This window comes from Schistocerca piceifrons, chromosome 1 (genome assembly GCF_021461385.2).
Source record: "Schistocerca piceifrons isolate TAMUIC-IGC-003096 chromosome 1, iqSchPice1.1, whole genome shotgun sequence".
Lineage (NCBI taxonomy): Eukaryota > Metazoa > Arthropoda > Insecta > Orthoptera > Acrididae > Schistocerca > Schistocerca piceifrons.
In genome coordinates, this window is record NC_060138.1 from 336,941,056 (window position 1) to 336,963,818 (window position 22,763).

The following is a 22,763-nucleotide window of genomic DNA, read 5'->3' on the forward strand; positions in this document are numbered from 1 at the left end:
TGCGATGCTGGTTGTCTTCACCAAATCAGCCAGCCGCCGGAAGGAACCAAGGATGGCCTCAGAACCCAAGCGGCAGGCGTCATTCGTTCCGACATGTGCTACTATCTGCAGCCGGTCACACCCAGTGCGTTCAATAGCTGCCGGAAGGGCCTCCTCCACATTACGGACGAGACCCCCCGGCAAGCACACCGAGTGCACACTGGCATTCTTCCCCGACCTACCCGCTATTTTCCTGAGGGGCTCCATAACCCGCCTAACGTTGGAGCTCCCTATAACTAATAGGCCTGCCCTCTGTGACTGTCGGGACCTTGCCGGAGAATCGGCCACTGGCCCAACAGGCGAGGCATCCTGTGGTGGCTCGGAAACGATGTCATCACCACTAGGAAGCACCCCGTACCTGTTGGAAAGGGGTAAGGCAGCTGCCACGCGGCCAGATCCCACCTTCGCCTTTCGGCCAGGCACGCGCGAGCCCACCACTGTCCGCCATTCACCCTGGAGTGATGGCTGACCGGTAAGATGCTCACTGCCGGAAGACGCAGCGACATCAGGGGTTCCATGTGGTTCCAAGGCCACCGAAGTAGGCATAGGTCTCACCACAGTTGCCCCAACGCCACTACGAGCCGACGCCTGCGCCTCGAGCTCGATGAGCCTAACAGACAAAGCCTCCACCTGCCCCCGAAGAGTGGCCAATTCTCCTTGCGTCCGCTCACAACAACCACAGTCCCTACACATGACTATGTTTACCCTACTCTATACGGTGAAAAATTCCCAAGATAATCTTCTGATGAGCTACTCTGATAATCAAGAAACACTCACTGAAATACGAGACGCGAAAACTACGCTAGGTTTTCCCAGAAAAACTATTTAAAAGCTAAGCGCAGCAAATAAGTACAAAAACGCTTTATACAAACAGTACTCGCTGCTGCTGGTGCTCTCGCTCTGGCTGTCACAAGACAACTGCTGTTTCAAGTGACTAGGGGCTAATGGCCGCGAAACAAACAAAAGACGGTTTTAGGGCACTTTCTGTTCTAAACGATCAAGAAAACACTAAGAAATCTAACACGAAAACTACGTAAAGTTTTATCAAGAACTGTTAGTTACTATGCAGAGCAGATAAACACAAATAGAATCCCTTCCTTAGTGGAAGGTCGTAAACAAAATGCAAAATAAACGCTTTATACAAACAGTACTCGCTGCTGCTGGTGCTCTCGCTCTGGCTGTCACAAGACAACTGATACTGGGGCAGCCTTCAGGCTCGATGGAGATCTGCCCACCATCCTCGCAGGTAATGAATCCAGTGTTACAAGAGTGGTGAAGTTTTGCAAACTGAAATGCTTCATCCCTAAATTATTGGGGATGGGAGGTGGACTTTAATACATTATAATCTGCTCCGCATGGGGAGGTGGGGGGGGGGCAGCCTTTGTCCCCACCAAGGAGATTGGCATGCTAACTTTTCGTTGGGGTGCTGATGACCTTGATGTTGAGTGTTCGTCACCTCAAATCATCATAGTCTTCATCTGGAAGGGTCTTCAGAGTTTGTTAAGAGTTCTTGCATATTCATTATTATTAGCCTGTAGCAGTACCTATTAAACATGGCCCTGTATCTGTTACTGTCTTTCAATCAGAAGACTGAAATACAGTTGTCCACATTAGTGTATCCTTTGCAAGTCTCTTCTTCTCTCCATGACTACTGCTGTCTACAACCACTTAAATCTGTTTGCTGTAGTGAAGCCTATTTCCCATCTACAATGATTACGTACCGTAATTTGTTCCACTATCAACTTAACTGCTCTTTGATGCCTCAGGATGACCTATCAGTTCTTGTAGTAAAGTTGTACTGTACATTTATTTTCTCCCTAATTTGATTTAGTACTCTCCATTAGTTATCCAGTTTGCCCACCTAATTGTAGACATTCTTCTGTAGCAACACATTTCAAAAACTTGTATTTTCTTCTTGTCTGAACTGTTTATGACAAACATTTCAACATTTCACTTCCATTCAAATTTAACATGAGACAAATACTTTCAGAAAAGAGATTCTAACATTTACATTTGCGTTCGCCATAGATAAATTTCTCATTGTTGTTAGTTCTTTCCTTGGTACTGACTGCCTGCACTTTATACCCTATCTACTTTCATCACTGACGAACTTTCCTGCCCAAATGTTAAAGTAGTCTATTACTTTTCGCATTTTGTGTTCTACTCTTAATTTCCTTAGCATCACTGATCTAATCCGACTAACAGTGTTTGCCTTGTTTTAAAATTGTCTTGTAACTTCTATTGAGACACTTCGACTCTCCAACTGATTTTCTAAGTCTTTTGCCATCTCTGATAGAATTACAGTGCTGTTGGCAAAACTCGATGTTTTTATTTCTCCTTGAATTTTAATTCCTATTTCAAATTACAGCCTGATTTTCTTTGCAGCTTGCTCTGTGTACAAATTGCATAATAAGGAAAGGCTACGGCACTATACCACAACCTCCTTCTCAACTACTGTCTTCTTTTCATTATCTTTGACTTGTGACACTGCCGTCTACTTTGTGTACTAGTTGTTAATAACCTTTCTCCCCCTGTGGCTTATCTGTGGTAGCCTCAAGGCTTGAAACAGTGTAATTCAGTGGTTTTTATAAATATACGAAACATCTGAGTATGGGTTAACCATTTTTCAATCTGTCTTCTTAGATTCTCCAGAATTGAGATGGACCTATCCTCAGATCTGCTTCTACCAGTAGTTCCATTCTTTTGTGGATAAGTTGTATTGGTCTTCTGCAACCATGCCTTATTAAACTGACTGCTCTTTGCTATGCACACTTACATTCTTTGGAACTGAGATTGTTACCTTCTTCTTGAAGTGTTAATTTCTTTAGCCTGTCCCATATATCCACCATACCAATTGGAACAGTTTTGTCATGTTTGGTTGTTCCAAGTGGCAGCATTTTAACTTGTGTCTTTCAGTGCCTTGTAAAATTCTTCTCGTAGTAAAACCTTATCGTCGGAATGTTGTCTACTGGGTGTCTTGTTAATTAGACCCATTTCTGGTTCCCAAGCTTTGCTGAGATCATAGCTGCAGTTGATGAGGTTGTCCCTGATGTGTATTTTGATGGCCTTTCTAATGACATCGTCTCAGTATTTAGAAGTTTGTGCTAAAATTCTGGTTTTTTTGTATTCCATTGCATGAGTCTCGGACAAGCAGTGCTCTGCGACTGCAAACTTATTAGGATATTTCAGTCAAATAAAATGGTGCCAACTGTTTGTCCATTGTACGTCTTGCCACATTGGTACGGAATCTTATACACCGGCCTTCCACAGACTGAGGTTGTCTTTGGTGCTCCGCAATAATGCTAGTATTTTATGTTATAGGGCAGGCAAAAGACAGTTTTGACTTGGTGCTTTCAAGTATGTGGTAGACTTTTTCCTGATAACACTTTAATGCACCATAAGGCAGTCCTTACCCTTGTCCCCGTGAATATGTTCATCACTACAGGTTGCACTGTAGTGGAGAACACACCTAATCTGCCACTCTGAGCAACTGTTGTTTTGGAACACAGTTCTGAGGTGTTCTAGTTGTTGAAAATTCTCTAAATCTGAATGGTGCACATTCTGTGTTCTAGTGCTTTTACTACCCCATTCCACTGTGCAGGGTGGTGGCAACTGTCTGTGCAGATACGGGTCTGTGTGCATTTCCTCCCAATACACATTGTGGCCCAAGATGTCGTCAACTCTTCTGTTGACCACGGTGTCAAGGAATGGTAATGTTCGTTTTGCCTGTCTCCATAGTGTACTTGATATTGGGATGAATGAAGTTTAGATGTGAGAGGAAGTTGAGTTTGTCACTTCCTTGGGGCCAGATGACATGTCGTCCACAGAAAAAAAAAGGCAAGTTAGTTTCCACGTGGTTGCTTCCTCGAAGTGCTCCATACCCAAATTCACAACCACAGGCAAGAGTGGGCTACCTATTATGACTCTTTCCATTCATAGTATCCTCCATTAAGTAAAAAATGCTGGAAAAGTTCAGAGGTCTTCCTGTCAAACGTCCAGCTGGTAAGCTAAAGTGACTTTATAGAAGCACCTTAGTGACTTGTGAGATGTTGTAAAACTTATCAGGATATGATTCATTTCAGCCTGATTTTGTTGAGGCATGTCACAAAATCCATAGAATTGCACCGTGACCTTCTCAACTGTGCTGACGATGTCCGTGCCTGATATAATCTTAGGGTTGAGAAGTTCTCTCTCCAGAACTGAAATCAAATCAGCACTCAGCTACATGTCAGTCAGATACGAGGGTCATCCACAAAGTAAGTTCTGTTTCTATTTCTATCCGCGGCAGCGCTACGATCACAGTTCTGAGCATGCACGGCAGTTACTCTGCTCAAGGAGAAGACATGTACGCCATTTTCAGATCGCTGCTGCCAACGTGTGCTTTGTAGTGCTTTTTTGTAATGTCAGCCGTAATTGAAAATGCCGCCATGTGTGAAATCAGATCTGTGATTTGTTTTCTAAATGCAAAGAAAGTTAAACCAAAGGAAGTTCATCAGCAAATCTGCAAGTTTTACGACAAAATGCTATGAGTGATTCAATGGTTAGAAGATGGGTCAGACTGTTCAGTGAAGGACGTGATCAAGTGCACGATGAAGAACGAAGTGGACGCCCGTCTGTGGTTACTGATGGACTGGTTCACACAATTGAAGAGGAGATTAAGCACAACCGTAAGTTTACACCAAGCCCTTACTATGGAAGTTCCGCAGATCTCACAATCACCAATTCATGAAATTGTTACTGAAAAACTGAAATTTCGAATTTTTTTTTATTTTATCCCCTCCCCTCCCCCCCCCCCTCCCCCCACGATAATGCCCGACCTCACATGGCGTGTGTGACCAAACAACTCTTACAGGAATTTCACTGCGACGCGTTTGATTATCCTCCGTAAAGTCTGGAGCGCACTACTAGCAACTTTCATCTCTTTTTTACACCTAAAATCTGTCCATGGTGGTCAACACTTCAACGATAATGACGAGCTGAAAGATCATGTTACCACATGGTTGAATACACAGGCAGCAACCTTCTATGAAGAAGGCATAGAAAAATGTGTGCCGTGCTATGACAAGTGCCTACAAAATTTCGGAAGCTATGTAGAACAGTAGTTTAACAGTTGTAGATATTTGTACAATAAATTTTTTTTTAATCTGTACACGTTTGTTTTATATAACCAAATGGAATTTACTTTGTGGACATACCTCGTAGATGACAGTCATACAGGGGGCCTCCAGCAACGGTTTGTCAGCGAGACATAAAACATTTGTTTCACTTCCTGTAGCTTTCCTATGTGCAGGATCTGCTACCCGCCAGATAAATGTAGTTTAAACAATTCATTGGAGTTGTTCTAGAGGCTCTCATTTTGTGATAGACATCCTGAAGTCATCCAAATGTAAAACTACTTTCTTTTTCCATTATGTGGACTACATGTTCGTCATCTGGCACCATGGAAAGGATAAACTCCATTACTTGCTCGCGCAGTTGAATTCCATTAATTCCAACATCAGATTCCTTATTGAGACCAAGGTCAAAGGAAGACTGTAATTCCTTGATGGCAGAGTCAAGAGACGAGCTGATGGCACCCTGGGTCACAGTGTGTATCAGAAGAAAATGTGCTCTGACCTGTACTTGCACACAGACAGCTACTGCCATCATGCACAGAGGATTGGGGGTACTAAAAATGTTAGTACACAGAGCGTGCACCATCTCAGATTTAGTGAGGCTTCCCCAGGAATTCAAACACCTTACAACTGTGTTCCGAAAAAACGGTTATTCAGAATGGCAGATTAGGCATACCCAGCACCTCTCCATTGCAGGACAACCTGTGGTGAGGGATGAAGTCACAGAGAAAGAATTAGCCACTGCCATTCCACCGTACACCAGCACACTATTGGGAGAAATCGGCCCCTACTGAAAAAGCATCAAGTAAGAAGTGTCTTTTGCCCATCCAATAAAACATGGGTATTATTGGGAAGCGTCAAAGATGACCTCAGTTTGTGGAAAGCCAGTTGACACCAGCTTCCACACCAGTAAGGCAAAACATGTATTGGACAAGCAGTATGCACCATCAAAGATCACTGCCGAGAACACCTACTGCACACTTGACTGATGTCCAAGATCATGCAATAAAATACGAACATACCAGGATTTCAGGAAAAATTTCCAAATATTGGAACAGCGTCGTCATAGAGGCCATCAAAATATGCACCAAAGACAAGATCATCAACTGGGATTGTGGCTGTAATCTCAGCGAGGCTTAGGAATCAGCTCTGGATCTGATGTTCTGGCCACCATGGCAGACAGAGTAACTACACCCACACTGCTGCAACCAGGATGCCCTGCCGGAAGTTGGCAGCTGGAGACACTGACATAATTGTCTCCTCAGTCACTGATGTGTGCCTTGGGTGCTGACTGCATACAGAACAGCTTGCAGAGGGGGGTATATGTCGCAGTAGTACAACCGTGGAGTGTTCAATCAATGCAAATGAATATGTTGTTGATAATATGTGTAATCACAGAAATGTTAAATTTCATGCTCAGACAAAAGGAAAATCAACACAAAGATAGTCAACACATCATAGATAGCAATGAAAAAATTAACAGGGAGCCAGATTACTAACATAAGTACACTACCACTTAAATTGGTGACAATTTTAACTTATGAATGAGATACGTGTTTTGCTCACTGGCAAGTTATTTCGTGAATACAACAGCAGGCATTTCCTTTGTTTGCCATTACTTAATGACAGTCTGACTTCTTTTTACACATTGTCTTAAAATGTTACTTAGCACAAACATGTTTAGTATAGTATACAACAAAGAATTTTCTGACAGCAGTGGTGGCCAGTTATCATCTGCAAATGTGCTGCAGCAAACTGCAAATATTGCGCTAAAATTGTGCCATTTCATTCAGAAGACAAGAAATTACACTAAAATTCATTTTTCTTTGAAAGCAAGCCAAATTTGCACTGCAGTTACACTATTCCTCATACCTTCTGCTGTCCGCCTCGATAGCTGAGTGGTCAGCACGGCAGACTGCCATGCCAAGGTGTCAGGGTTCGATTCCCAGCTGGGTCGGGCATTTTCTCTGCTCGTGGACTGGGTGTTGTGTTGTCTTCATCATCATCATCATCATCATCATCATCATCATCATCATCTCATCCCCATTGTCACCCAAGTCGCTGAAGTGGCATCAACTAAAAAAGACTTGCACTAGGTGACCAGTCTACCTGATGGTAGGCCCCAGTCACACGACATTTCCATTTCTGTATCTTCTGGTACTATGAGTGCTACATTGCTCGCAGCACCAGGTCAATATTTTTCTTAGAAACTGTGTGTAATGTATTGCGCAGGCGTAGAGTATGAGAAGCTTTTGAAGGCCGGTCCTAGAAACAGCTAGATATGCCAGTGGTTAGCTGCACTGGCTGGGAATTAGTTAACCTGGGTCTGACTCTTGCCGCTAGCTACTATTTTTTATTCCTCACAATGTTGAACAATTAATTATAACATTTAAATATATTTAAACAATTCAGTTAATATACATAAAATTAATACATTCAATTTTGATGGGGTTACTACCCTTGTACGTCAAAAGGCTGTAGATGGTTGTAAAAATGAGAGTATATGAGCAAATTTAGTACTTTCTTTCATAGGAGGTACCACAGCAGTGAATTTATCAAAAGAAGGTGGCATTTTCCATTTTTGCCATATTAATTTTATCTATTCTCAAGTGATTTTGTGGTTCTGCAGTAGAAAACTATGCCTAACTTGAATGAGATTTTCACTCTCCAGCGGAGCGTGCGCTGATATGAAATTTCATGGCAGATTAAAACTGTGTGCCGGACCGAGACTCGAACTCGGGACCTTTGCCTTTCATGGGCAAGTGCTCTACCAACTAAGCTACCCAAGCACGACTCACGCCCCATCCTCACAGTTTAGAAGGTAGGAGGCGAGGTGCTGGCGGAAGTAAAGCTGTGAGGATGGGGCATGAGCCGTGCTTGGGTAGCTCAGTTGGTAGAGCACTTGCCTGCGAAAGGCAAAGGTCCCGAGTTCGAGTCTCGGTGCGGCACACAGTTTTAATCTGCCAGGAAGTTTTATGCATAAAACTTGTTGAAAAGTCACTGTCTTCAAATTTGTTTTTCCTGGTCGTTTTTGTTCATGAATGCTATCTTGTTGATTTGATAGCTTGCCTTTGTAAATGTTGAGTTGTCAGACCAAGAAAGCATTTGTGAACCAAAATGAATAGAAAACACATATTTAAAGATGTTAAAATTTGAGTATGTAAGGCATAGCTTCCTATTGCAGAACCACAAGATGGCTTGAGAATGGTTCAGAAGGCTGAAACCACCCAGGGGCAAATAAAATTAATACACTGAAAGTGGAGAAAGCGATCTTCTGTTAGTATGAACGTTTATATAGATGACATGCTAAAGACACACTTTTCCTATAAATCTTAGGAGGAAAAAGTGAGATTGAAGGCATAAGGTTGATTTACTCCAAATGTATGTCCAACAGCAAGAGGGTATGGGATGAGGTTCACTTACTTGGCGCAAATTATGTTAATAGAAGTAGGTAGATGCCCTTTCAGCTTCCTAGAATATTCCACCTGAATGGGCTGTAGGAAAAGGTGAAACATTGTCTAAAGATTTACGTGTAGAGTACGAGAGAGTTTCAAACAATAGATCTGGAAACAGTGTGGTAGCCTAGTGGTTAAGCACAGACTCGCAATTCAGCAGCTGCGGTTCGACTCCAGCTGGTTCAGTCATTTTCTCCTTTCATTTTATTTTATTTTTTGCAATGTTAAAAGATTACTTATAAGATCTAAATGTATTGAAACAATTCAATTTATATACGTAAAATTAATGTATTCTATTTATTACAATCACTACCCTCATGAGTCAGAAGCGTATCGGCCACCACATTGTAGCACATTGGTAAAATTGTAATTGTGTGCGAGCCACTGCTATCTGACAATCTTAATAGAACGCTGGTTGTCATGAGAAAAAAAAGAAATTTTATGCTTATTGTTTAATAATTCTCCTGCCAGCTGTCTCAAATACACTGCTTCTTCGGCTGCAGAATTGAAAGCTGCTTATTATGCTCCATTGGTTGAGTCTGCAACATCCTTCAGTTTCTTGCTATCCCAGGAAATTATACTTTTCTCCAACAGAAAAGCACACTCATATTTTGACAACCTAGTAGCTAAAGCATAAAAAATTTGAGTCAGCAAAACCAGTTACACACAAATCTTTAAAATCGTCTTTATGAAACAAAGTGCTGTAGTTTATAGTATCAATGACAAAACAAAGGAGCCGTTTTCCTGCCTTGTTATGCACACTAGTAAACGTATATTATATTGGCTTAAAATACTAACTGCATAAGGCATGTCAAGTCTTGTATCAGTACTGATGTAGAGCAGACATCCCATAAGTTCTTGATGGGGCACTTGAATCTTGTCACCTGTGTATCCCAAAGCTTTAATCCAGTCTCTATTGGTGGTCCATTGGCAGTACAATCAAACATGTTAGTGTTCCAGTACATATGCAGTATAACCCTTCTGCTCAAGTTTTTAATTATCTTCCTACCAGTCTCTACTTATACACATGCCTAGACTGGACTTTGCTATCTGGTTACCTCATGAGAATAGTTTCTTCCCAGTCCCTATATAGAGTGAAAAAGTTCCATTATAATTTGTTCCAAAGTTTTGAGTAATTCCCATAGCAACAAGTCTATCATGATAGAGCAGTGTGTCATCTGCATTACTTAACAGGTTACTGAGTGAGGTGATGCAGTGGTTAGCACACTGAACTCACATTCAGGCGGAGGGTGGTCAAATTCGTGTCCAGCCATCCTTATTTAGGTTTTCCATTATTTCCCTAAATCGCTTCAGGCAAATGCCGGTATGGTACCTTTGAAAGGGCACGCCAATTTCCTTCCCTAATCCAATGGGATCGATGACTTTGCTTTTTGGTCCCCTCACCCAAGTCAACCAATCAACTTTACAGCTTAAATATGCACATGTTACCTAAAGTAATTTTGCTCTCTATTAGTTCCGCTAGTTCCCAAACACCATTGTTCTGGAAACATTTTATTTTCTCTTTCGAAGCCGTTATCAAGTCTTCTCTGTCACTTGTTGGCATGGCATCCTTCAGATTCATGGGATCTTCTCTCAAATTGGAAGTGGTGAGCATACTTGCCTCACATTTGGGAGCATGACAGTTCAAACCTGCTTCAGGCCAAAAAGATTTAGATTTACTGTGATTTCTCTAAATTCCTCCGGGTTAAATGACGGGCTGGTTCCTTTGAAGGGGCACAGCTGATTTTCTTCCCCATCCTTAAAACATTCTGAACTTGTGCTCCATCTCTAATGATCTTGATGTTAAGAGGACATTAAACCCTAATCTTCCTTCCTTTCTTCCTTCCTTCCTTCCATTCCAAACTGAAAAATCGCTTGCCATATAGATGACATACTCTGGATACTCTGTGGGATTGGGTACACAGGGTTATCTTTTGACTGACTGGGCCTCTTCAGGAGCATCAGGATCAGTATGTAGCATCTCCATCTTGTCTCTGCCTCCCGCTAACTGAGCATCCGGTATGTAATCTGGGTCTTGATCTGTGTTGGCACATCACTCTCTGCACTGCTGACTTCCACTACTTCCTCTGCCACGCCTCATGCAGCATACTGTTCACTCAGCCAGAACACGCAGTAATATTCATTTACAGCTGATGTCCTGGTACTGACAGTCCTGCACTCATTCTCCAGGAATGCATCACTCCTGCCTTTCACAGTTTTCTTGGGTTTCTGTGTTTCATTTACTCTCGAACCTTCAATCATTTCAGTTTAACCTACAAAAACAAATTTCTTAGCTTTTGCATAAAACTTTTATTTTTACATGGTATATGGAGTAGGGCTCAACAACCAAATACTTTTAAACTGTTCAAAGAATACTTTACTCTTCCACAACTCATGTGGAATCTTGCCATTAAGTGCTCTTTGAGGTACATAGTTCTTTATGTAAACAGCTGTATTATATGCCTCTGTCCAGTATTGCTTAGAAAGACCAGATCCAAATAAAAAAAAAACACCACACCATCTCACAAATTGATCTGTTAGTACTTTCCACTACACCATTCTATTCTGGACTGTTGGGTACTCTAATCTGATGCTCAACGCCATTTTTTTCTGAGAAATGGGTTACAGTTATAGCTCACAAACTCACTGTTGTTATCTGATCTATCACTTGATTTTTGGGCCAATCTTATTTTTCACTCAAGTTTTAAACTCGCAGAAAGAATCAAATGTTTGACTGTCTCTTGAGAAAATCCCAGAATGTCCTGGAATAATCACTCACAGGTAAATACATGTACTTTGCCATAACGTGTGACTTTTGCTCCAGGGTCCCGCATAAATCCATATGCACCTAGCCTGGCAACTCAGATATATGTTGTTCTCCAGCCTTAAGAGATTGAATTTAGACATCTTACCAAGCATATGTGATTTACACTTGTAAACATGTTCAGAGTCCCAGTGCTCTTTGTGCCTTCACTCAGTAAATGTAACTCAAGTCCAGTGTGAAATTTAACATGACCAAATCTATGGTGACATAAGTTTTCCAGGCTACTAAATTTTCTAATAGCCAGTGCATGCTTGTCTGACAACACATGTTCAGCATTTTTTGGTTTATAAATGCCATGCGACTTCAATCCAGAACAAAGTAGTTCACGCTTTTTGTACACTTTACATCTGTTTTTGTTAAAAACTTTTATGCCTTTCTTAACCAAAACAGAAACTGACAACAAATTGGTGACCAAGCCAGGGACAAGAATAACATTCCTGATTGAAAATATTTCTGGTGAACTGACAAGAACATCTCCTTTTTCTTCAGACTAATTTCACATTGTCAGCATTCTTCACAATTAAAATCTTGAAGCCTCTTGACATTGTGTTCAACAAATTTCGGAAAGCATTGACCCACTCATTCTGGTTTATATTCGACACCACAACTTGTCTGCTCCTTTGGAATCTTCCTTTAATGATTCTAGATTCTGGGGACAGTCATACTTGAAGTGATAATACTTCCAACTTTTTTTTCCGTTGGAGAAACCCTGCTGCATTTTCTTACAATGCTTTTTGAATAAAGCACTTATCATTGCCACCTTTGTCCAACTTGAAATATTCTTCCACATTTCTGTTTAGTAACTTTGCTTTGATATTTTCTGATGTGGAATTTTCACCTGTTGCACAGGACTCTGTACCCCTCCAGTAAAGCAGACAAACTCTTGGTAAACTCAGCATAATGAGTACAATTAATCAATTATCAACTGGCTTTCCCATGCTTTGGAGCTCGTTGGCTACATCTGGAATAAGACTGATGTAATTCTGAACATTTCCTCCACATTTGGAGTGTCTAACAATGTATCCCAGAGATCCGTCCACCTAGTTCTGTCCTTACCAGCAAGCACCCCCGGCTACCTCCGCCTTTTTGGTGTTTTCTACGTGTGTGTTCAGAGATTTATCCTCACGCAAGAGAATAAGTGTCCACACGTCTGTTTTCCATCTCTGAATTTGCAGCAGCACTTGCACCAATGGCATAAGTCCCATAATTTTTCATGCATTAGAATGAGTTTCATAACAAACTTACATGTGTTACAATCATCCATGCTTGTTAGTTTGACTACCTCTAGAATAGCAGTTATCATCAAACTTAAATATGGAGATGGTTTTAGGAACTCAAATTCGTAGCCACTAAGTTACAGCACTGGTTTCATCCAAAAAATCAAAGAGTTCAGATGCAAATTAGTTTACACAAACCATAACATGTATCACATACAACATGCTCACATAACGTAATACACTTGTTCAGTTATTTATATTTATACCAGTACGACATACATAGATCGCTGCACAGATGTACCATTCTGTACCCATAATCTGTTTGCAGAACAGCATAGAGAGAATATGCTGGTCATACTTTGTCATCTGTGCCCTGAATCAAAAGACAGCTCCCCTCTTGTTCCAATGAGATCTGGTTTGATGGGAAATACCCCAAGACTTGGAAGGAGGCAATATTAATTCCATTCTGGAAACCAGGCAAGGATCATAGAGCCCTTAACAGTTACTGGAGTATCATCGCCCTTGCCATGTGTATGGGTAAGACTCTAGAACGCTTGGTCAACTGCCGCCTCATCTGGCTGCTCGAATCTCGAGATCACCTGAGCCACTCCCAGTGCGGTTTCAGGCACTACATTTTCACCCTTGACAACTTAATTCTACTGGAGACAGTGATACAACAGTCCTTCTTCCACCGAAACCATTTGGTTTGTGTGGTTTCCCCCCCCCCCCCCCCCCCAAAAAAAAGCATATGACACTACTTGGCGGTACAGCGTACTTCATCAACTTCATGAATGGGGCCTATGTGGACACCTTCCGCTTCCCATTCAATCCTTTGTTGAGGACCGGCATTTTCGCTATCGCGTCGGTGATGCCATGTCTTACTACTATGTTCAGCAGAAAGGGGTGCCCCGGGGCATTGTCCTCAGTGCCACATTGTTTGCCATCACTATCAGTGGCAATTCCTCCCTCGTCAGGAGCCCTGTCAAATGCTCTTTGTTTTTGGATGACTCTGCAATCTTCTACTCTTCCTCTGATCTTAAGATGATGACGAGGCAGCTACAGCTGACCATTAGGAGGCTGGAAATCTGGGCCTGAACAACTGGTTTTTGGTTCTCACCAGAGAAAACTACATGTGTCAGTTTAACCGTGCTTGTCTGAATTTTAACCGACCAGTGCTCACAGTGGGAGACAATATTTTAAGCTGTCAAGAAACTGTGCGCTTTTTGGGTTTATTATTTGACTTGAAATTAACTGGGCTCCCACACCTGAGAGACCTATGAACAAAGGGCTTCCAGTCATTGAATATTTTGAAATGCCGTAGCAGAAAAACATGGGGAGCTGACAGGTCCTACCTCCTGCAGTTTTATAGGGCATTTGTTCAGTCATGTTTAGATATGGCAGTGTGGTCTACGGATTGACCCATCCTTCCTACTTCAGGATGTTATCTGCTGTCCACCATGAGGGCTTTCCGATATTGACTGGAGCCTTTCGGACCACCCCAGTTTCAAGTCTGTCTGAGAGGCTGGTGAACCACCACTCTGGATTCGGCACTATATCCTTTTGACTCCACAGGCACTGAAAATCTCAGCATCACCTCAGTTGTTGACATTTAGTTCAGTGGTCCAACCCACCTTTGAATGAATTTTGAGGAATCAGCCCAATGCAACCAAGCCATTTGGTGTGTGTGCTACAGACTGTCTCAAATATCTGGATCTGTCAGGCATCAAAATACACTGCCAGGGATGAAAGCATTGCCACATTGCCATCCTGAGAGGCCCAAAGTGATTTTAAGTTTGATACAGTTCAAGAAAATTTGTACTCCAGATTTTGTTTTTACAACTTTGTTTTCATCCACTTTAAGTACGTATTAAGTTTTATCATGGTTTATGCAGATGGATCCCAGCAAGAGAATGCCCTCAGTTGTTCTGCTGTTTTTCCTGATAGGGTCTTTAAAGTGAGTCTTCCAGAACAATTTACAAATTGTGATGCGGAATTATATGGCATTCTGATGACACTGGAGAGGGTTCACAGACATCCCCGTACAAGGTTTCTTATCTGTTCTGACTCTCTTAGTGTACTGCAAGCACTTCACCAAATGTAACCAGTGGATCCGCTGATTCTGCTCATCATGACTCCTTGCAGTGGCTCCAACACCATAGCAAAGAGGTGATCTTCTGGTGGGTACCAGGCCACATTGGTATACAGGGCAACAACATGGCAGACAAAGCTGCCAAGAAACCATGTTGGGATAATGCTGTCCATCAGTGTCCCATCCCGTTACGCACCATCATTTCATCTTCTGCCAGCCAACAAACTGCAGTCACTCAAATCAACCACAAAGACATGGCGGACTTCATGTAAGCCTCATTGCTGGAAGGAGGTTCTGCTTACCAGATTGTGCATTGGGCATAACCCTTTAACACATGGCTTCCTCCTCTGGCAGGAGTAACCAGAACTCTGTGAAGTTTGTGACATGCCACTTTCAGTTCAGCATATTGTGGCTATGTGTGTCCTGTATACTGATATTAGGGCAGCCCTCAGTCTTTCTGGAGATCTGCCCACCATCCTCACAGATGCCGATTCCAGTGTTACAAGCGTAGTGAAATTTTGTGAACTCTCAGGCCTCGTCCCTAAATTGGTGGGAAAGGACAGCAGACTTTAACTCATAATAAACTGCTCTGCATGTGGGGACAGCCTTCATCCCCACCCAAGAGATTTGCATGCTGACTTTTCTTCAGGGCACTGATGGCCGTGATGTCGAGCGCCCACCTCAACCCAAATTATCATCATCATCCTCAATATGCTGTGTGAGGATGAATATAAATAACAATTACATTCTTTGTAATAAGTGCAGAAATGTTACATCGCATACACAGGCAATATCTCCTGCAAAAAGTTCCCAATTTTCAGCTTAGTCAGAGAGCATTGGGAATCGTGTAAAACAACATTAACAGGACAGACTTGATATCTTGAAATTTTATTTTCATATACATTCAAAGGTTTATAAAATAAGTGGTAAACCAGCAGTTGTAAAAAGAATTCAAATAGAAAAACACAATCTTTGATTAAATAAGGCATATTGAAATCATATCACAAGATCTGGATTTCAGCAAAACAATGAGTCGCATACACTAAATTCTGGGTCAGGAGGATTTTAAACAAAGATAGAACCTTATCTGTTGATGCTGCACTGATACTGAACCACCTCGTATCTAACTTCCTCGATACCAAATTGGTGTGAAAGGCAATTGTAACTTGATCTCTATGATGATAATACACGCACTTCCCATTCTTTACTATGGAAACTAGAATCATCTTTACGTAAGGGTCAGTGTGACAAATCACAATCAAATTCACTTGAGAATGACATTGCCTTAGAAGAAAATCTTCCTGGAGAGATTCCAAACATATATATAAATGGAAAAAAATGTGAACCATTTTAAAACAAGGAAGGCATGAGACTCAGGATAGTGTTGCTGTGCTTTCGTGAGGCTGTGTAGGGAAGGTTCCAGAAAATGCAATCAGTTGTCATCACATCTGGACTTATTAATGTAGTATACCACTCTACTGATGATGATGACAACAACGATGATGATGATAGATGGCTTTCCAAAATGATATTCCTATCTTTCTTACGAAATGTGAATCTTTTTAAGTCTTAAGTGAATGATCTTTCATTACACAGTTTGAAGAATAGTTGAGATGAAATCAGTGGAAATAACCAATGTTTGAAACTTTAATATGATTGTTCATAAACATCTTCAGTTCATAAAGCTGTAATCTAAACCCAGTTTAAAAATGCAGAATACAGTAGACACTGAGGCAGCTGAGTTTACCGTAAGATGTTGTAGAGCAGAATTATTTTTATATTTGTTATATTCTGTTCCTCCTGTAAAATTGTTGTAAGACTCATTATTTTGCTGAATTTGAGCTTACTCTGGTTTCAGGGAAAAGAATGTGTTATTGGGAAGGTCTGCTTGTTTCCTCTTCTGTGTATTAACTGTTTACACATTTCCAATTTTTAAAAGTACTGTTAATTTTTCGTGCTACCTTCTCTCTGCTGGACTCTGTTCCAACACTGACACGTCTGCTGTTTTAACTTTCATATGTATTTCCAATTTATTCTGTATCACCATTGGCCAACGATACTCCACTATTAATTCTCATAAAATTAAACCATGTCTGCTACATTTCACAATTTAATTTAGGATTCCATGTCTTCTCTCCCCAGTTTCTTGAGGGACATACCCACATCCACAGTCAGTTTGTGTTACTACTCTGGAAAAGCCAAAGTGGTGGCCTGAATGGGAACTCGAGTTCTCTGTCTCCTAGTGGAATACCGATTGTTGTCACTGTGTAATTTCTCTCTCTCTCTCTCTCTCTCTCTCTTTCTCTCTGGGGAGCTGGGGGTTACTTCTTCGGCCACAGTTTGTATTCAAGGAAAGACTCGTGCATGTCCTACAGCTCCTTTTACTGAAACTCTGTTCTCCATTCTCTTTAAGTAATTTCTTGCGACCATGTCACAGCTTTTGGCCCAAAGCTATCCTACATCTCTTACAAAACTTTACTACTGACTCATTGATCATAAAATAAAGGGACTTCTTTGTTAAGTGCCTTAGAAAGCGTATACATCATCCTCCAATCACTCACTCGTGCTTTTTGGCCCCTGTGCTCCAGGAGAGTGTAGTTTGCCACACAGCTTCTCTATCCTTGGTCACTATCAAGATTATCTCATTATGTAAAAGGTACTAAAAAGAAAACCCACTGCTCAATATAGTACAATGAAGGGGAAGTGACTACCACTTCAACCCTTAAATATGGTTTAAAGTTTCTAATCTTTGAAAGATGATGGCAGTTTTGACTTTCAAGTGCCTAATAACCCAAAATAATTTGTTTTATTAGCATCTGAAAACATTCTGCTTAATTCTGAAGTTAATCAAGTTTTAGTAGATTAGTCAGTTAAGTTTTACATTTGGAAGTAGGTTTTAGGGAATAGTATTTGATATAATTATGAAATATTGTAAATGAATTAATTTGTAACTGGCCAAAATGTCTGCAAAATTCTAATAGAGATATATATAGAAAACTTTAATGTTATTATCCTACATTTATTGATATAGCTACGTTTTAAAGAGAATAGCTGTAGTAATCATGATTACTCTTTGCAGGTGATCATTATTTCGGCCAGTGACTCTACATCTTCTGTGCAGACTGAAACATCATCTCCTCAAAACCAAAACAACCAAATTACTGGTGGAATGGTTCAGTGGCATACACCAGTGACTGGACAACATGCTGTCTTTGCAAGTATTGTGGATAACAACCAACAGTTTGGTAGCAACGTAAATAGTGAACAAGTGCTGTGGCAGACAGATGGTATACAGTTGTGGCAAGGTTCCCACCAAACAACAGCAATTTGTATACCTAATGTTGAAACATCAAATGTGGCAGAACAAGAAACTTTTACCAGTGCCACCTCAGAAAGGCCTGAAGCAGCACTAAAAGTGAAGAAAAAAATGACTTTAATGAAGACAGCAGATTCGAGGACAAATACTAAGTCAAAAACACCTCAGAAATCTAAACAAAAAGTCAGAGACTCAAGTGATATGGACCCAACTCAGTTGGAGGAAAATGCACAACAAGTGAAAGAAAGATTTGAGAAAGGCTGTGAGTGCCAAGAAGAAAACTGTTTCAAAGGACTTAGTCCTGAGTATGTATATCGACACAGGCTGAATATAGCAGAGCTAACCAAAGGTGAACATGACATGTACCTTATGGGTGTTACAATGGCTGTGCTTACTAATCCGGAAGAGACTGTTAGACACAAAGAGAGACAACGATTGCGTGCCCAGTATGCATTTCAGGGCCGCCGAGTTTGCTTGGCCGCTTTCTTATATCTGGAAAACTGTACTCATTACCAGTTGAAGAGAATCCGGAAACATGTTATGGTACATGGTGTATCACCACGTGTTCATGGAAACTGTGGAAAGAAGCCCCACAACACGTTTCCTCTTGACAGTTACCGTCATGCGACATCTTTCCTTCAACGTTTTATTGAGAAACACACTCAAAGCTCAGCAGCCACTGTTAATGGGTCATCACCAGGTTCCGGGATGAAGAGTAAGTCAAAGCCTGTAGGGAAAACAACGCCTTTATACTTGCCCTCAGAAATTACAAGAAAGACTATTCATAATGCATATTGTCAATATTGTGAAAATTATGATCCATCAATAAAAGTAATGGGTTATTCTACATTTAGGCATTTTATGAAGGAACAGTTTCCACATGTGAAATTTTGCAAAACTGAAAGCAGTTGTAACAGAACAGCAGTAAACAATCAGACACAGAAATGTAATGGAAGCAACTCTGTTCAGGTTGTGGACACACTTCCACAGCAATGTATAAAATTGCCAAGTGAGTCTCTTACTGCACAGGTGCCTGAAAATTGTCAAGAAACGCAAGCTACATCTATACTCCGTCATGGCCAGTTAACTGCTATTCCCATCATATTCTCACAACCTGCTTCTCAGTCAGAAACAACACTCCCTGCAAATGTTTCTCAAGAGCAAGCTTTTATTGTAAAACCTATTTTACATGCATCTCTGGATGGAACACCAGTGTCAATAAACAGTTCTGGGACATTTACATCGTATCAGCTAGCTCCAGCACATCCAACATACACGACTCACCCACACAATTCTCAGACAATAGCTGTAGCCTCAATAGATGGTAATACACAGGACACATTTGCATTTACTACATTATAAAAAAAATAAAGTCATCAATCCTCGTGTTGCTTGGAACAACACAGTTGTTTGCTAGACATGTTCCTGTTGAATCATTGGCCTTTCAATTGATGTAACCAGCCAGTTATAGGGAGACCTACATTTTAATGTAGACTGTGAACTGCAGTGCATCTTGGTATTTCTCACATTGATAAACATTGCCAGATGTGATAGACATGATAATTTACAGATAAAAATTCTAGGACTGAGAGAGGGTTCAACCCATGGCCATTATATCTGTAGCCTGGCATTTTACCACCAAGCCACAGAGATGCATGCACAAATTAAGTTTGCAAAACTCATAAGTTAAATGTTGGTTAAGAAGTTATCATTTTTAGTGCAACAGCATTGTACAAAAAGAAATTACATATATTAATATATTACTTAATGTCCTTCAATTTTTGAAGGACATGTAAATTGTATTTATAATTTCCTGATGTGTAACTGTCAGAATTATTTCACAAGAACGGCACACTTTATTATATTAGTATATAGTTCAAGATCAGTATTAACATAAATAATTATGTCCTTTCACTCCTACAGACATGGTTTTTCTAAGTGTTATTTAAGGGAAGCTTTTAAATTATGTTGTCAACATCTTACTTTCATTTGTTTCCCCAAAGAATAGTTTATATGAAAGAGATTGACATCAAAAATAAATTTAAGAGTTAGTCTTTCATGAAGATTTTTGTCAGGGGGTTAGCCTCGTACAGAAGTGAAACATGGACAATAAACAGTTATGAGAAAAGGAGAAAAGATGATCTCGAGATACTGAAAAGAATGCTGGAGACAAGAAGAGTAGCATAGAATACTGGCAGTGTGGTATTGAATCAAATGTGAGTGAAAATGAAATTTATGGAACAACTTGATTGGACACGTCCTTAGGCATCAAGGATTTATCAGTTTGGTACTGGAGGGAAGTTGGGTGGGATGGGGGGGATAGTGGAGGTAGTGGAAGGAGACAAAGGTTTGGCTACAATAAACAGGTTCAAATGGTTGTAGGTTGCAGTGGTTATGTAGAGACAGAGGCTTGCATGGAGTAGACTAGTGTTGAGAGCTAAATAAATCCCAATAACAGCAATTGCCGTACTTTTTTTTCTGTCAGTTGCAACCAAGTTATGAAGAGTTTTAATCTTTTGACCCCATTATAGGTCTTATTACATTCAGTGAATTGTTGCTGCACAAACAATAACAAGAGAAGAAAATGTCCATATCTGTGACAAAAAGAAGAGTCCGTATGTCATAATTATTTTGTCATTTTTCATCATTAATGAGAAAAAATATTAGTCGAATATGAAGTGTATGAAACGTTTAATATAATGCTTGCCAGAGATGGAATGACATTAGTAATGGGTTTTTACATGGTGAGAGGTTTAATAATGTGGTTCCTACCATGAGGAGCCTTACTGATGTGTTACTTTCATTTATTTTTGTAATACATTTGTTTGGATATTTTCTCCATTTTAAATGATTACTTTAGTGTGTACAGACATTATTTTGTGGGCCAGAGAGATATGCTAAATTACATGCCACCATTCAGTCTCTGTCTAGGAAACAAATCTAAAGGAAAAGAAAGTCTTTGATAAATTTTGTATGAACAGATAACATTCTTTAATTGTGAGGGGAAAAAATAAGGACAATCTTCACATTGTTATTTTGTGTAGATGCTCCACTTCTTATAATGCACACAGAAAATAAAATGGGATTAAATTAGGGAACAATTATTGACCTCAATTGACAAGAGCAAGCTGTATTGCAAATGTTTGGTATTGTTGAAGTAAGTGAAACAGTGTTGCAATTCCTTAAAGCATCACATTAGTAATGTCCTTCTCCTCTACTCGTGCTGTAAAATAATATTGTGATGGACAATGTAGATGTTGAACAGTTGCTTAAGATTTTGAAACATAAATTATTATTCAACTGTAGGTAACGATACTTTGCACCTGTGTCACTCTGAGGAAGAACACAACTTACAGTCCTCAAAATCTTCCTTCATCTGGAAAAGGCATTCATGCAAATTGGGTGGTTTACATCTTTACTGAGAATTTAGTCTGCCCAGGAAGTGAGTAGCATTGAAATTTGTTGTGTGAATAATAAAAGTAAAACTGTGCAAAAATGCTAGGCTCCTTTAACTATATGAAGATGATTCAAATAAACATATACACCCCCCTTACACACACACACACACACACACACACACACACACACACACACACACACACACAATATTGATTATTTATCTTCACTTTCATCAAAGACACTATCTTCTGACTGAATGAACTGAAAAGTGTGATAATTTTCTATGTATACAAGTATTCAGATTTTTTCTAATCCATTGTGTGACTTTTGTTGCAACTTCATAAGAAGTATAGAGTACAAATACGTTATAGAAATATGATGATCTAGCTTTGTAGACATTGAATTGTACAGTTATTAATATTTTGGCTTTGATATAAATGAATTTATTTATAAGACATTGGACTTTTAATTTTTAACCTGGTACCTATTCTTGGTGCTCGAGTGTCCCATTTTGGAAAAATTTTGAAATGTGTGAATTTTTTAAATTAGTAAAGAGTGTATTATTTTATGAAATGAATCCCTTGAGCCGAAGACTATTGGCAAAACTTTGTATTGTATTCTGTGAGTTATAGTAGTAGATTCCTAAAGGAAATTTGACACTTAACAACAACCACCCCAAAATGTTGTCAGTATTTATTCTGTTCATTGAGAAGTTGATGTATGTTGTGAGAGAGAAAATGGAATAGCACCAATTTTTATGTGTCCTGAGAATAAACTTCACTATTAATTGTTGTTTGCAGTGAAGTTTTAAATTGGGAAAGCTTCTGATGAAGACTACTGGAATATGTCAAAGACAGAGCCCATAATGTGCAGGGAGAGGGGAGGAGGTGTATTCCAAGTAATGTAAATACCTTGAACTTTTTGTATTGAGTGAGGAAGCACAGCAGTAAAGTGGTGATGTACATTGTTTATGTCTTAAATCACTCCAAGTAAACGCAAAACGGCTGAAGGCTTTCATTTACCAACATACTTACAAAATTTAAGCAAACAGTTCATCTCTAAATCAATATGGAATTCAGAAAGTAAATTGCATGTCGTCCCACACTAAAACTATTATGTAGTATGTATTGTTGGAAGCAATATAGTCCATAATTTAACAATATGATTCTTGTGACAAAACATCTAAATTGCACACAAATTCACTGTTAAATGCTGGCTGTGTATGAACCAAATGCATTGTTGCATCTATTCATAATGAAACAGTGGCAACAATTTGACCAAGCCCACACAGATCTAGGTGATGTTGATTC

At 40.1% G+C, this 22,763-nt stretch overlaps 1 protein-coding gene across 2 annotated transcripts in view; it reads left to right on the forward strand.

Moving 5' to 3' along the window:
• The window catches only part of LOC124787668, a 34,352-nt gene extending 12,496 nt beyond the window's left edge, over positions 1-21,856 (forward strand). The window contains exons 3-4 of one of the 2 annotated variants that reach the window (XM_047254492.1): positions 17,818-18,769; positions 21,361-21,856. In XM_047254492.1, coding sequence (XP_047110448.1) covers positions 17,818-18,769; positions 21,361-21,476 — 1,068 coding nt within the window. In that variant the 3' untranslated portion in view covers positions 21,477-21,856. Of the gene's footprint in view, positions 1-17,817 lie in introns of both variants that reach the window. The other variant, XM_047254484.1, reaches the window with a different exon arrangement.
• The last annotated feature ends 907 nt before the right edge of the window (positions 21,857-22,763 follow it).